The sequence below is a fragment of the Antrostomus carolinensis genome, unplaced genomic scaffold (assembly GCF_000700745.2).
Source record: "Antrostomus carolinensis isolate BGI_N321 unplaced genomic scaffold, ASM70074v2 scaffold13174, whole genome shotgun sequence".
In the NCBI taxonomy this organism is placed as follows: domain Eukaryota; kingdom Metazoa; phylum Chordata; class Aves; order Caprimulgiformes; family Caprimulgidae; genus Antrostomus; species Antrostomus carolinensis.
This window is the reverse complement of record NW_010311472.1, coordinates 25398-40757: the sequence shown is the minus strand read 5'-3', so window position 1 is coordinate 40757 and position 15360 is coordinate 25398. Positions and strand designations below refer to the sequence as shown.

At 42.4% G+C, this 15360-nt stretch overlaps 1 protein-coding gene across 1 annotated transcript; it reads left to right on the top strand.

The window, feature by feature from the left end:
• Positions 1–3277: 3277 nt before the first annotated feature.
• ADH5 (alcohol dehydrogenase 5 (class III), chi polypeptide) lies at positions 3278–11115 on the top strand. The gene is given in 8 exon segments (XM_010166750.2): positions 3278–3430; positions 4340–4481; positions 5077–5164; positions 5966–6185; positions 6760–7020; positions 7785–7920; positions 8840–8978; positions 10812–11115. Coding segments are annotated over 8 exon segments (1164 nt in total). The 3' UTR covers positions 10837–11115.
• Positions 11116–15360: the final 4245 nt, after the last annotated feature.

The window sequence follows — 15360 nt, the reverse complement described above, 5'->3', positions numbered from 1 at the left end:
GGATGACGAACAGAAGCACCGCACTGCTCCCCACCGTGTGTCACAACCAACCCCCTGCACGTCTCTGCACCCGCGGGCTCCGCTTGTGTGTTAGCTCAGGCCGTTTGTTAGCCAGGGTGGTGGAAGCACAAGCAGAAGACCTTGAGTTTGCGTGGTTTCCTATGGGCCTTGGACAGATGGGACTTCCTAAGTTTGAAGGGAGAACTTTGCACAGGGGGCTGGGAAGGTGTTGGCTCCTCGGTGCACGTTTGGTGGCACAAGGCAGTGGGGAGCAGGCGGTCAGCTGAGATGGTGGGCTGAGGGAAACAGTCAGGCACGGCTCAGGCTGTGTGCTTTCATCCTGCGACTGCTGGGGGGGAGAAGGAAGAGTGGGTGCGTGTTTGGGAAGATGCCACTGCAGCGAGAGGTCCTTGGGGCCGCTCTCCAGCAGCGGTGCCAGGCCATTTGCAATAGGCCCCAGACCCTGCTTGCTCTCAGAATCATTGCCTGGCAAGTTTGCTTTCAGAACATTACGACAGTCCAGACTTACTTCATGCTGCTTCAATTTCCGTGCAGCTGTTCGGTGCCCTGGTCTGAGCAGGCTGGGTGGTCTCACTTGTCCAGACACTGAAGGCTGGTGCAGGCCAGCAGCTGTGTCGGAGCAGATGGGGCAGCTTCTGGCGCTGCCAAGAGCCTCGTTTCATCCTGAGCGAGACAGCTGATCGTGTGTGTAGCTACAAGCAACTCAACAGTTGTGTTCCTGTGCCAGTATGTTAACAGAGAAATTTAAGAACTGGTGAAAGTTGGGGTTTTTTGTTGGCTTCAATATTTTCAACAAAGCAACAGCAGAAAGCTTTGAATATTGAAAGGTCAGACGATGGGGCTTTTCTGATCGCCACTCCGAATAGTCCAAGGGCCTTTATGGCTATGTGAGCTGACTGTAATTTCAAAAGCCAGTTTCTTGAAAAGTTTCTGAATCAGAAGTTATTATTTCATAGAATCACAGAATGGTTTGGGTTGGAAGGGACCTTAAAGATCATCTAGTTCCAACCCCCCTGCCATCAGCAGGGACACCTTCCACTAGACCAGGTTGCTCAAAGCCTCATCCAACCTGGCCTTCAACACTTCCAGGGAGGGGGCATCCACAGCTTCTCTGGGCAACCTGTGCCAGTGTCTGACCACCCTCACAGGAAAAAATTTCTTCCTAATATCTAATCTAAATATACCCTCTTCCAGTTTAAAGCCATTTCAAAATATGCTTCCAGATGTGTAATGTTAGTTTTGGGAAGATCAGAATTTATCCCCTAAGGAGACTTTTCTCCCTTCTTTAATCCCGTGCTTAAGTAAGCTTGTGGAAATTCAGATTTTAAGAATGTGTAGTCTCCTGTGCAAGAACAAGTGACTTTGTGAGGGGAGGATGAGGGATGGTTTGAAAACCAGTAAATGATTTACCAAATGATGGTTCCACTTGCACTTTGTGCCCTGAATTTAGATTTTCTGGCAAAATCTTTGGTATATTTAGAGATTACAACTGAATGCCATACTGTGACTCCAGTTAGTCACTATGTCACATTTGGTGTATTTTTATAGTATTTACCCTGGTAATAAAAAGCAGGGCAAGGGGAATTCGCAGTTCTAGGTTAAGGGTGTTTCTGTCCAATCTAGGCCCCTGCCAGCGGTAGGAATGGGTACCTGTTTTCTGCTATAAAGCTTCAGGCCCTTTGGCATTGTCAGTATTTATTTTAGCAAGTTCAAGCCAAGGTAAATGCCTGTAGTTCTGCTATTTCGGGTACAGGGAGGGTGTTAACTGGTTCTGGCAAAGTCCAATACTGTTTATCGTACAACAAAAATACTCCAGAAAATCATAAATAACCCATTATTTTCTCCTGTGCACGCAGGTGATGGATCAGGCCTGGCAAGCTCGACAAGTGGTCTTGGTGCTGTTATTTCTTCCAGGCAGTGAAATTTCAAAAAGGCTGGATGACTGTATGCTGGTCTTGGGAATTTGCAATAATCCCCTTTCAGTGCTTTCACGGGAGCACCAGAGCTAGTTTGAACACACAAAAACGTCATTATATCAGTTTATAGTGCATGCTGTGAAATTCTTCGTATTTCCAGTTGTCGTAGCAATGGCTTAGACCTTGTCTGCATGGAAGAAAATCAGTGCAAGTCTTCTGGTGTAACTGAATTGTTCCAAAACACCTGGACACTATTCTGGAGTAGATTGCAAAGGGATCTGTTCCAAAGCAGTCTAGTCTGCAACAGCGTTCCTTGTCAGGTTTGATGTACATAAGGTCTTGAATTTGAGGTCACAACTCTGAGTGTCCCGCAGGAAGCTGTTGCATGTCACGTTTGCTGGGAGATGTCTTGTTGGTCAGAAACCAAAATTCAGATTATTTGATGCCCTGGCCATTTTATCCAGAAGGACAGACCTGGAGTCTTGCTTTGTAAAACTGACATACATCTAAGGGTGCTCCAGATGCTTAACCCTTGCAGCACCTGAAGCTGCTCCGGCTTTTATGGCTATAATGCCCGCTGATTTCCTCAGTCAGTTATGCACGTGTACCTGTTGGTGGGATTTGGTTTGGAGATCCATAAATCCTGCTCTTTCATGCAGACTCGGGCACCATTTGGCTTGAAAAGCTTCCTGGGATGTGTGAGTGCGGTAGCAGAGCAGGATTTGTCAGGGTGCTGAGAGCGGTGAATGCCGACTTGCTAAGAGGAATCCGTGCAGGCTGTGCAGAGGAGTTAGTGCACAGTGACTTGCTGACAGCAGCCACAGAGCACGGCGTCTCTGGTCCCTGTGCCCCACTGGGGGGCTGTGCGTGTCAGCTGCCTGCACACGCGCCTCCGTGCCAAAATCGCGCTCGGAAGCCATCCTGATAAGGAAAAAGAAACTTACTCTTGATGTGGGTCTTGGACCGTTATGTGACCTCCAGTTTGCTTTCTGAATTTTTTAACTTTGAATGCTTTGCTTGAGGAACACGTGTCAAATGAATGCCAGTCTCTCACTTTAAACCACCATTTTTATTATGCAATCTTTCCATTCCTATTGCTCATTTCTCTGCAGTATTGGAGTATCTCCTAAGTGCTCCTGGGCTGCTTACATTTTTGCTTCATAAGAGATGACATCCAAATTTCAGATCTTGGTTCACTCATTATTATTTAGCTTCTTGAAAGCAAATGTAGGGCAATTAAGCCTTTGTGCTGAAATTATGAATTTCAGATCTGGGATTCTTTCCAAAAACCAGTAGTGTTTCTCTCATTTTCTCACTTGGCTGAACAAGACTTATCTTAAATGAACCATACAACAGATGTCCTCTTTTTTATCATTGTTGTTGTCTTTTAGGTTATTAAATGCAAGGCTGCTGTTGCCTGGGAGGCAGGTAAACCTCTCTCTCTGGAGGAGGTGGAGGTTGCTCCACCAAAAGCTCATGAAGTTCGTATCAAGGTAATTAAAGCACTTGTTAGCTGTATGCATTGTATTTTGGGAGACTGAGTATTAAAGCTGAACAGTTTGTTTACCAACAGAAGAAATGTTGAATGGGTTCATTAGTATCTGAGCTGGCTTTACAAAGAAGAAAATTATGGTATTTAGATCTTCTGCTTATGAAAAACACTTCTAATTTCTAGTGGTCTCACTTCACAGTCTGGTCTAAAGATGACAGCTAGTCTTGGGGATCAGTTCCAGTTGTTACAGACCAAGATCTCACAAAACATCTGAGCTAGGAACACCTTTGATGCTGTTTGAAGAGCAGCAGTTTGTGACCTGTCGCAGCTGTGTAACGCCCTGGATTTTACTTCAGTCAGGCCATACGTTACCGGCTGCTGTGCTATGACTGGTCTCTTGGATTCCCCATACACAAGTTTCTGATTTGATCAGGACTTTTCAGTGGCCCATCTCTGCCAATCCAGTATCCATTAAGGTGATATTTATCTCTGTGGAAAGGGTCTCTGCATGGTGCTTAAACTGGATTTATGCAGTACTGAGTTCCGTATGGTCTCTCTGCTCATTTTACCTTTACGAAATGTATTTCAAATCTGAGATGCCAGCCTACTTTGAGACAACTTGGAGTACTGATTCCTAGCTTTAGGAAACCAGATGCCATCTTCTACCTGTTTCAACATCAGAATTTAGTTGATGGAAATGAGAAAAGATGTACTATAATAACTTTATTTTTTCAAAGTCTTGGCACTCCTGTGCTTGCCAGGAGTGAAAGTATTTTGGCCATGTCACAAACGCTGCCAGGACTGGCAGATTTGTCCCAACAATTGTTCTGAACTTCTGACCAAAGGGAAATATTTAGATCTGTGCTACTATTCCGTTCTTCAGGGCCTCAGATTGTGAATTTCTTCACAGATAGTTGCCACCGCTGTCTGTCACACTGATGCCTATACTCTGAGTGGTGCTGATCCCGAAGGATGTTTCCCTGTGATCCTGGGTCATGAAGGAGCAGGAATTGTAGAGAGTGTTGGGGAAGGAGTAACAAAAGTAAAGCCAGGTAAGAAAATATCTTACACGTTTTCTGCCTTCCTTAAAACTGTTACTTTACTACAAGGTCAACTGTCAAACTGGGCCCCTGGAATGCTGTATTGCAGCAGTGAATACAGTGTCTTATTTTGGGGTGTATGCCTGTGTAGATTCCTCTTGTCTGTGAGATACAACACTAATCTACTCAGTGTGCTCTTGGTTTAATGCTTGAAAGAGCACAGCATACCAATTTCTTACCTGAAATTGTATCACTACAGTTAGAAGAGGGGTTTTTCTGTCAAATGATAGTTGTTACCTGTTGGTTTAATTAAAGGGCTTAAAAATGTTTAACCATGTTGTTCACTGTGGATTTGGGGTTGTTTTGTTTTACAGTAACATTCCTCTTTGTTCTGGAATGATGAACTCCTTCTCAGCTGTCTGCTAGGACATGAGAAGTGTTTCATCCAGCATTCTCTATAAACAGTGCTTCTCTCTACTGTAAACGGTTTGGTTTTAAGTGAACACAAGCTCACATAAAAGCCGTGAAAATTGAGTAACTTCAGTTTTTTCCTCATGCCTTGCTTGACTTGATAACTAGCCACAGAATATTTTTTATTTTTTCTCAGGGGACACTGTTATCCCTCTATACATCCCCCAGTGTGGAGAGTGCAAGTTCTGTAAGAATCCTAAAACAAATCTCTGCCAGAAGATAAGGTCTGTATGGTTTTTATTTTGACGCATAGTATAGTATTTGCTCAATGTATACGTATTATAGTTACCAAAAGTAATTGACAGGAGTTATCTCTGAAGAATAAATCTCTTGATGCAGCATTTAATGACTTGGAAAGTACGTGCTTTAGGGAGTCAGTTATGCACTACTTTCCATTCTTCCTTAAAAGGTCTTTTCTTTTTTGCCCCTAAATAAATCTGCTTCTCTGTTTTCATCTATGTGAAGGTGTAAACTGCTAGCCTGTGTCCACAGCTTTGAAAACATAAATGCTCTGACTTCATGTTTAATCCATACATAAGGGAAGCACTTAAGGGAATTTAGCTCTTAGGAGTCAACACCAAAGCTGTCAAGTACAAAATTATACAGAAAGCTTTTTTCCTTAACACCTGCTTCCCAACTGAATTTCCAGTTTCCATTCTGAAAAAAGTCTCCCAAACCCAAACAAAAGCGCGAGTGATGTAACTGGCAGGTGCTATCCAAGGGAACTGTACTAAAGGAGGTGCAGACAGGGTTGTGGTACCATGACACAAGCAGTTAGCATTGGTAGCCAATAAGGTCAACATGTTGATAGACTCCATTTCTTTCAGTGCTTCCATGGAGGAGTTAACAGCATGAAGTTTTAGGGGTTTAGCAGTTAATTTCTGTGAACTCCTGGGCTTATGGGAATGATTAAAAAATAATGGTGCAAGTATGCAGCAGCATCTCCGTGCTACTTAACGGATACTGTCTGGTGAGAGTATTTACTGCTTAAGACACTGACTGTACTTTCCTGTCTTTGCCTTAAGAATTACTCAAGGGAAAGGACTCATGCCTGATGGTACCAGCAGATTCACCTGCAAAGGAAAGCAGATTTACCACTTCATGGGGACTAGCACCTTCTCCGAGTACACTGTGGTGGCTGATATCTCAGTAGCCAAGATAGATGCCGCAGCACCTCTGGATAAAGTGTGCCTGCTGGGTTGTGGCATCTCTACTGGCTACGGGGCTGCTGTTAACACTGCTAAGGTAAAGGCTGTCATTGCCTCTGGCCTTTCTCTCTAACTGTATCTGAGCCAAAGCACACAGGTAGCTTAGAGACTAGATCTGGACTGTAAACATGATGTACCCAATTTCTGTTTCTTCTTCCTCTTCAACTGATGAAGTTTAGCTACAAATTTCCAACTTCTCCATAAAGGCCAGGTCAGGTTTAGAGGATATTGTTTAGAGGAAATCCAGGTAGAAGATTCTGCATCTCTTTTGATACCAGCTATATATAAATTCCTTTTTCTAATTAATCTTCATCTTGCTGCAGTCCATTCTGAGTTTGAAGCTCAGGGTGAGACAGAGCTGGTAGGTAAGTATCCATGAGTCTAGGGCAGGTTATAGGAGTTGAGTCTTTGGGCAAAAAGAAAAGCTGAGTACCTAAAGAGCTTTTGGCTGAAATTCCTGTATAGTTTCCCTTATCTAAGTGATAAAGCCTCATAGCATTATATATATTTGCTTCCATGTTTCCTTCATTCCGGACTTCTTAACCTGTGTTTCCCACTCATGTGGAAGGATGAATTTTCTTTGTGTTGTTCATGGCTCTTTTCTTTCCTAGGTGGAACCTGGCTCTACATGTGCTGTCTTTGGTTTAGGAGGAGTTGGGCTGGCAGTTATTATGGGCTGTAAAATAGCAGGAGCATCCCGTATCATTGGCATCGACCTTAACAAGGAGAAGTATGCCAAAGCCAAAGAGTTTGGAGCTACTGAGTGCATCAGCCCTCAAGACTTCAAGAAGCCCATACAGGAGGTGCTGGTTGAGATGACCGATGGTGGTGTAGACTACTCATTTGAGTGCATTGGTAACGTTGGAGTCATGGTGAGTGTCTGCAGTACTAACAGCAGTGCGCAGAGGGAGGGGATAGCTAGCTGCCACCTAGTTGCTTAGCTAAACAGCAAATCAGCTGCTTTTGTGTTACTGAAAACACGTCATACTAATTTATTTATTTTTTAAATAGTAAGGATAACTGCCATGACAAAAAAGGTCAAGCCTTTACATCCAATCCTAATTTGGTAATGAAAGCAGATGCTACGTCTTAGGTTGAAAATGGCACTTACAATTTACAAATTTTTCCTTAATGGGAATTCTTTGAAATCCTGAATTTTCATATGTAGATAGTTGAAAAGTTAACAAAACTCACATAAAATAGAGTGTACAACGAGCAGTAAAATCTCAAGTACCACTCAGTATTTCCTTAATTCCTGAAATAATGAGTTTAACCTTTGGAAATGCAGAAGTATTACTGAATGTAAGGCTGGGTTTTCAGGAATTCCAGCAGCATTCCTAACTGTCAGTAACGTGGTCTACACTGCCTCTGACTACAGTTTATCCCAGCTCCCAGTGGGAGTTCAGAGTGGCTTCTCTGGAAGCCAGATGGGAAATAAAAAGAACAAAGTGAATCTTTAACAGTATAAGGAATCTGAACCAATAGAAAATTTGATGTAATTTTCAGTGTATTTATTGTTCCGTAAATATTAATTTGGTGATTCATTAACTGGGGGAAAGGAAGTGCAACCTGTGCCAGTCCAGGCAGCATAAACATAGGCAATAAACGCTCTGCTTTGTCCTGTCCACCTGCAAAGAGGGCTGCCTTGGAAGCCTGCCACAAAGGCTGGGGAGTCAGCGTGATAGTCGGAGTAGCTGCTGCTGGGCAGGAGATCTCCACGCGGCCATTCCAGCTAGTAACTGGGCGGACGTGGAAAGGGACGGCGTTCGGAGGTAATTCTCTTCTGGTTTGGGGACAAAAATAACTTCCTATGGGTTAAAGCTGGGAAGAACACACTGCCTTGCTTTTCCTTGTGCAAGACACGTACTACTGAGAGGCTGTTCATAAATGCTGTGTTGACTTTTAAGATAAAGACTTTTAAAGTCTGATATTCCTACAGACAGGCTACAAATAAACACATTCTCACATATTTTGAAGAGAGAATACAACTATATGCTATTGAGTACAAAAGGAGTGGTTTAGAGGGATTGCTTTATCACCAAGTGAAGGTTTGGTTCAGTTTGGTCCAGGGCAAGGACCTCGTCCCCGGGGAGACGGGAACTCACATGAACATGTTTGTGTTGCTTAATCACTACACAAACTGTGAGGCTAACATGGGAACGTGCTACAAAGAGCTTTAGAATAAAAAGCAACAAGTTCTTGACACACATTTTCTGCTGTCAAACCAAAAACAAGTTGAGACTTTCACAGCTACAGGTAACTTGGGGCTTCAGTAATTGCTGAAGTTCATGGAAGTATCCAAACTCGATGTTACTGTTACGCTGCCCTCTTTCCAAGTAATGCAAAACCTAGTTGGGTTATAAAGATACGTAGCGGGGCTGATAGAGATGCCTCGTGCCTGCTTGCCTAGGTGAGGGCTGCTGTCGTGTGGAATGCTGAAATACCTAGTGATGAAAGGCTAGTGCACTTATGTGTTTGGGCAATGTCTGCTCATGCCAGACCTGCTATCCTCTTGGATTCCTTACTCACTGCCTGCCTAGAGCAGGAGGGACAAACATGTCACTGATCTCAGTTCCTTTTCATATTTATCACACAAGTGCCCGTGTAAGGGGCCGTGTATATCTTTTCATTCTCTTTTCTGAGGTGGGTGGAAAGGGGGGAAAACCCAAATGCCTGCTTCCTGTCTTTCAGGTTGGAAGAGTGTGGACAATGTACCGAAACTGGTGACCGACTACATGTCCAAAAAGATCAAGGTTGATGAATTTGTGACTCACACCCTGCCTTTTGACAAAATTAATGAGGCCTTTGAGCTGATGCATGCAGGAAAGAGGTAATGTTCATAATATTGAAAGGTGTAGAGGACACTTCTTGAAGGGACACTGTCAAAATCGATGTCCCCTCCCCACTGTCATGTTTTAAACGGGGAGGATAAAGGCTGACTTTATATACCACACACATTCATTCTGAAATAAACAAATCCATTTTCACTGAGCTTCTAGGCATGCGGCAAAAACAGACAGAGAGTAAAAAGCAAGCGACAATGTGTAAAGGAAATACACCAATATGTAAAGCTGATAAAGGGGACAAGTCAGCTGGGCTTCCAACATTGCTAAAACATTCTTTCTCTGATGAAGAAATGTAAAGACACTGAAGGGGAGTTCACGTTAATGCACTTCTACAAGTCATTAGCTATTAGTCTATTTTAATTAAACAGTAGATGCCAATATATTTTCAAACTATTTAGGATAGATTACCAGCACAGTCTCACTTGGAGTGATCTTTTAATATGCTACCTTTTAAAATACTCTTTTTTCCCCAGTTTGAACTGGGGTAGAACATTTATATGATGGGTTTGTACTTCTTAACATACAGCAGTTTCAGCCTTTATTAAGATAAATGGCAGTTGGGACTGTTCATAGTGCTGACCTGTGCCATGGCTGTATTAAGCTGCCCAGCGAGGCCCAGCTCCAGTGACCCTGCTTGTTCATAAAAAGCCTGCTGGATACGTGATGAGCCTTGCTGCCCTTACAGCAGGATGCTCTGCAAGCAGTGATCAACCTGCAAAAGCAGGAACTATTGGATGATCCTTGTGAAGCTCTGTCCAGATCTGGGCACGAATGTGCCTGAGGGAGAACGGGGATCAGCATGGGGATTCTGCAGCAGAACTCGTATCCGCAGGTTAAAATCCAGTGCGGGAAAGGATTAGACAGTTCTAGCCTGAGGTGTGTTAAAGTTTGCCCTGCTGTGTCTCTTCAGGAGCAGGCATCTTTTTATAATGAGATACTCTGTAATTTGTTGGAAATTCAGAGACTCTTAATGAGATGGCTGCTAGTGCCTCTACGAGTAGAAACCAGCTTATTTAGCTGACTAGGTGACATACTTGTTTTTAAAATCATGTTTTAAATGAAGGGAAGAATCAGCAGGTAGACAAGAAGAAAAATGGGAGAGAGCTTCAAGTAAAAAGGAAAACCTTTTCCCACATATTTGCACTAATGCAGGCAACTCTGTTTTTCCTTACTGAGGTTCAACTGCAGATGGATAAATGGTTACCAGCATTATCTCAAGAAACCAGCATGGTCCTTGTATTTGATCTCAGTCCATATTGATGTATATAACTTTCTCAAAAGTAGTAACTTCATCTGCTTTATCTCATGTGCATTCCTATTTTGGATAAGTCAGTTAACAGTAACTGCATCTGTACTTTTTACAATTGGAAACACTGCATCCTATGCAGAGTTCATCCAGCAGCTGATCCCCTTTCCCAGTTACAAACTTCTGTGTCATTGCAATGCCTTATTCCTGCATGAGCATGTCCTATTAAACTAATAATGAAAGCTATTAAAATTCTCCAAGCAGCCAGAAGAGGGAATGCCTGCAAATATTAATGTTCCTGATCAATATTCTTGGCTAGCTACTGAAAACTGACACATAGTTTGAAAAAGCTTGTTTTGAGTATATCTTATTAGAGGAGAGACTAAAAAAACCAAATATAACAAGCATTGCTAACCCATGTTTAACCAGGATTTTTTAATAAATATTATAGGCATAAGCATAACTTCATTCTCACAAGAGAGAGAAGTCCAGGTGTGTCTCAGCAATGAAAAGGAGAGAAGGGGAGAAAATGGACTTACTGGTAACTTTTTTTTTTCTTTTTCATTTTAAGCATTCGAACCGTCCTAAAGCTTTAGAGCCAAATGTGGACCTTCCAGTTGGCCAGCAACGTGGTAACTGCCGTCTTATAATGGAATGTCTGACAGAGGGTAGAATCAAGCAAACGAAAACTCACTCAGACTAGGAAGATGATGTATTTTAGGGTGAGCATCTTCAATATTAAGTATCAAAAAAATGGTAATCACTGAATAGCGTTATATAATTAGCACTGTTTGTGAACTTTATTTCCGTACTCGTTCTCTGAATTCATTAGTGCCTAACTCAGTTAATCTACTTAATAAAAGCTTATTTCTAAACCCAGTGTTGGAATTATTGAGCATTAAGGCTGCGATTGCTGTGTCACACTGCTTTCCTCTAGTGATCTTTACATGACAGAGGAAGAGCATTCTTCAGAGTCAATAGCAGACGATGGGGGATTCATTACTAAGCAGTTTGCTAAGCACAGCTGGGTTGAGAAGCAGCACTGCTGTGCTGTAACCGTACTGAGGGGCAAGAACTTCAACAGTCATCAAGCTTTGGAGGCTATTCTAGGACTACAAAGGATGTACCATCCAGCTCTACCTTGAAGCCAACTCTAGAGCAGCGTGTGGTTGGATGCATGACCTGTGTCCAGCTGTACCCTTGGTCACTTGGGATGTCCATATTCTGCCTTATTTCCTATTTGGCTCATAACAGTAGCTGTAGCTGGGCCTGTTGTAAATATGATCGCATAGGCTACTCTAGTCACTTGCCCTAGTGGTGTCCTCCAAGACTTCAGTAGCACAGTTTTGCCATTTCCTTGAACTTTCTGGGAATTGAAGCAGCCAATGCTGCAAAAACAAACAGTGTGGGATTGTTACCTGGAGTTAGTTAGAAACAGGACTGTGCCACTGAAGCTGGGAATGTTACTATTAGAGCAACAACCTGCTCTTGAGAGGTGCAGGGGAGTAACAGTAAAGAGCGTTGTGTGATGAAGGCTTTATGGTTTTGCGGGATTTTTTGTTTGCTTGAGGAGAAGGGATTGAGTCTTAATATTGAAGTTGCAGGTTTTCTTCTCAACTATAGTTGAAGTGCACTGACTGGTTAAAATTTATTTGAATTGAAAGCTGGAAGCAGTGCCACAGGTCCAGAAAAACCACAAAGGAACAGCAGAAAACAGACTGCAAAGCAGAGTCAGAAAGGCTACCTAATTAAAGAGAAGTTACAGACATAAAACGTCAGTGCTTTGCAGTGAATAAAGGACACTGATTAAGAGACAAGATTCATATTTTAAGGGAGCCTAGTGTGAATGCAAACAGTAATCTTACTAAAAGAAATTACCTCTCACCAACTACTGCCTTACCCCAAGGCACCACTGTACAACTGGGACAATTACATCTCTTCTGTTTGTCAGTGGAAAGATACCCCTAGAGCACTCTGAAAATAGTTGAGGTAGCTGCATTTCTAATTTCATTTCAGACAGAGTAAACCAACAACATTAACTCCTGTGACTGTCCTAAGAATTCAATTTTGAGCATCTGGTAGAAATAAAAACTGAATTTGTACCAGGAAAGTGAGCCCTCCAACACCCCAGCGGGGTGATTCTCAGCACCTTGTAGCTCCAGAAATGCTGGCTGAAGGTTAGAGAATTCAGTAGAAAACTTGCTGTCAAGAAGCTGTTCCAGCAAGAGCAGTCTCTAACTACAAGATGGTATCAACAGGATATTAGCTCAGCATCTTAGCAAACTACCTCACAACTGGATCCAACAGATTTAAAATATTTATACCACAACAGCTGTTCCTCGAGGCTGCACAGACTAGATCAAGAACTTACTAGATCAAGATCATGTCCGCATTACATGATTACTTTAGAGAACCTGCATCTTGAGTGCTTTTCTTGGAAAGCTGGTCTTGTAATACCAGGCTAAGTCAACAACAAAGACGTTTAGTGATACCAGAGCATTCAGTTTAAAGCCTTACAGCTTCTTCCCAGCCTGGAGAACTGATGTCCTAGCCATTGTGTAGCAGAGTTTTCAGACTACTTGGTCCTGCAAATGGAGCATGTTTGAAGTTGTCTCTTTGAAGCTGCCCAGCTAGCAAAGGCAGCTCACAAACACAAGAGCTTGTACCCCATTCTTGGTGATCAGGGTATTGTATTGAACTGTACCACCTTGACAACTGTAAGGACTTCAGTGGACAAAAAGTTTCCACCAAATGACTGTACCTGAAATGCGTATATACGCTGCTGGCTGTCAGGTAAAAGTGGCAGCTGTCACATCTTCTCATGCTGCTACTTTTCTTCAACATTAGTTACCAAATCTTCTCACCTTAAACATTCATGTGATGAAGCATGAAAAGCTTCCACACTCTTACATTATAGTTAAGGGAAAATACTTTAAGAGATTGTTTCAGAACTAATTGCAGGATTGTGGTTTTGGCAAATTGGTGTACAATTCCTGAAAGTTTCATTAGAATGTACTAGAAACACAAATTGGTTTGTGGTCTTTGTTTTGATGTGTGATTTTTTTTTGTTTAAGTGGATAGCAACTTCTATAAGAATCAAAAATAGATCAGTTTCCCAAATCCAGTCAGCACAAGTCTAATATGTGATATTCAAACAAAGTTACAGATAGAGAGGTGAAAAAATAGCCTTTCACAATATTTTTATTTAATAAATTTTGTTCTCCAGGCTGATGTGCTCTCTCACGTTGAAAGAACTGGTGTAGATGCTGACTGAGCTTTCCACTTGCTTAAAAATGCTGTAATAGTACGAACTCAGTATACACCGTTTGCATGCTGTGATTTCAGTTTATAGCATGAAATGCATAGCATCACAGATTACCTATATTAAAAAAGTGCAGTGTCAAATTTGGTCGTATTGGTGCAACGACAGAGAGGTATTCAGGTGGCATGTGTGCAGGTTTAAGGATTTTTAAGTGGTTGCATGCATCTACCAGTAGGGCTTGCACTAGTGCAAGCAAACCTGGATATAACTGAAAATGCCATGTCTGGTTTTGGATCACAAAAAAAAAAAAAAGTTATTTCTGTTAAAAGCAGCTGCAACTTTTATTTTATAGACCAAAAATGAAGCCCCCCCCCAATCATACACACACATATAGAAAAGGCAAGACTGTTGTAACCATTCAAGTGAAGGATATGGTGGGCAAACCTCCAGGACAGTCATCTCCTCAATACATTACATCTCATTCAGCACAGGTAATTCCCACTCAGGTACTAGAGTCTGTTTTCTTAAAATCTACACACGCATACGCACGCACACACGCTCTATTTGCATCATTTCAGGTCACTTTACTGCATAATTAAAAATAATAATAAAGGTAATGAAAACATCGCAATGATACTCTGACAGCAACAGAGGTCTGAGGCACTCAGGGCAGAGAAGACATTTTCTGGCAGATTTGGTATTTGGTAGTACACGAGTCCAGCTCTATGAAGCACGAACCCCTTTCCCCCACCTAAATTCTGCAGTGCCAAGGGGAGCCAGAGGTACACAGTACTTCATATGCTTGGGCCTGATGTGGCAACAAACTCACCAGACACCTTGTATAAGGTGTGTTTTATGCCCATGCTTGTATGATTTAATGTCTGCATTGGTTTAACTATTTCTTGCATTACAGTGGTGTAAGACTTAAGTCTGCAATGGAGTCCGAAAAATTTTTCACTACAATTCAGAAGAAAAAATAAATTCCCTCAGCAGAGACACCAAAGATGATGTAAAGGAAGTGGGCATGGGAAAAGAAAGGGCAGAGACAAGAGAGGCTTAATCAATCCACACTCCTTAACGTGACACTTTCCAGCTCATCACGACCCATTAACAGAAAATAGAGGGGTATATATACTAACATTGCTCACTCTATACCTAGTCTGAGGAAAAAAAAGATCAGTTTTCATACCTGCCCCTCCAAGACTTTCCAAAAGCATGAAATCCACTTAACTGAGGGGGAAAAGCAGGAGACTGCCTGTAAATACTGCTTCGTCAAGAAGCAGCTTATCCCAGGGAGCTGCATATACAACAGAATTTATTCATTGTCCCTGTAGGAAGCCCATACTATCAAACCCCCGGCAAGAGAAACAAGTCCTGCCGTTAACAGTGCATCACCTACAGCTGCAATCACCACAGAGGTCATCAGCAGAGAGATGGAGATAGAAATAAAGGTAAGGGTAGCCTGTTCTCGGCAACATACACCCCTTTCTTCTTCCTTCTGCCCCCTTCTCAACTGGCAAACAAAGCCCAGCCCATTAGAACAGTATCTGCAGAAGCAGGAGCAAGTCTTTGGAACTAGAAATGCTTAAAATCTCAGGTGCCGTCCACACAGCAAGAGAGACAGGGCACACTGAAGTGGTGAAAAAAACCTGGATCCCAAAACATCAAGTCCCAGTGGGAAAGGTTACCCACGCTTTTCTAGCTAATATCATGGCAGCAACAGAAGCAATTGTGGGTCTAATCGGAAGAAAGGTGCTAAAGAGATAATTGAAGAAAGAAGAAGAAGACAGCATGAGTATTGTAGGTAGGAGGAAAGCAGGAAATTCTTTAAATTCTTCTCTGCTTTTCCAGACATTGG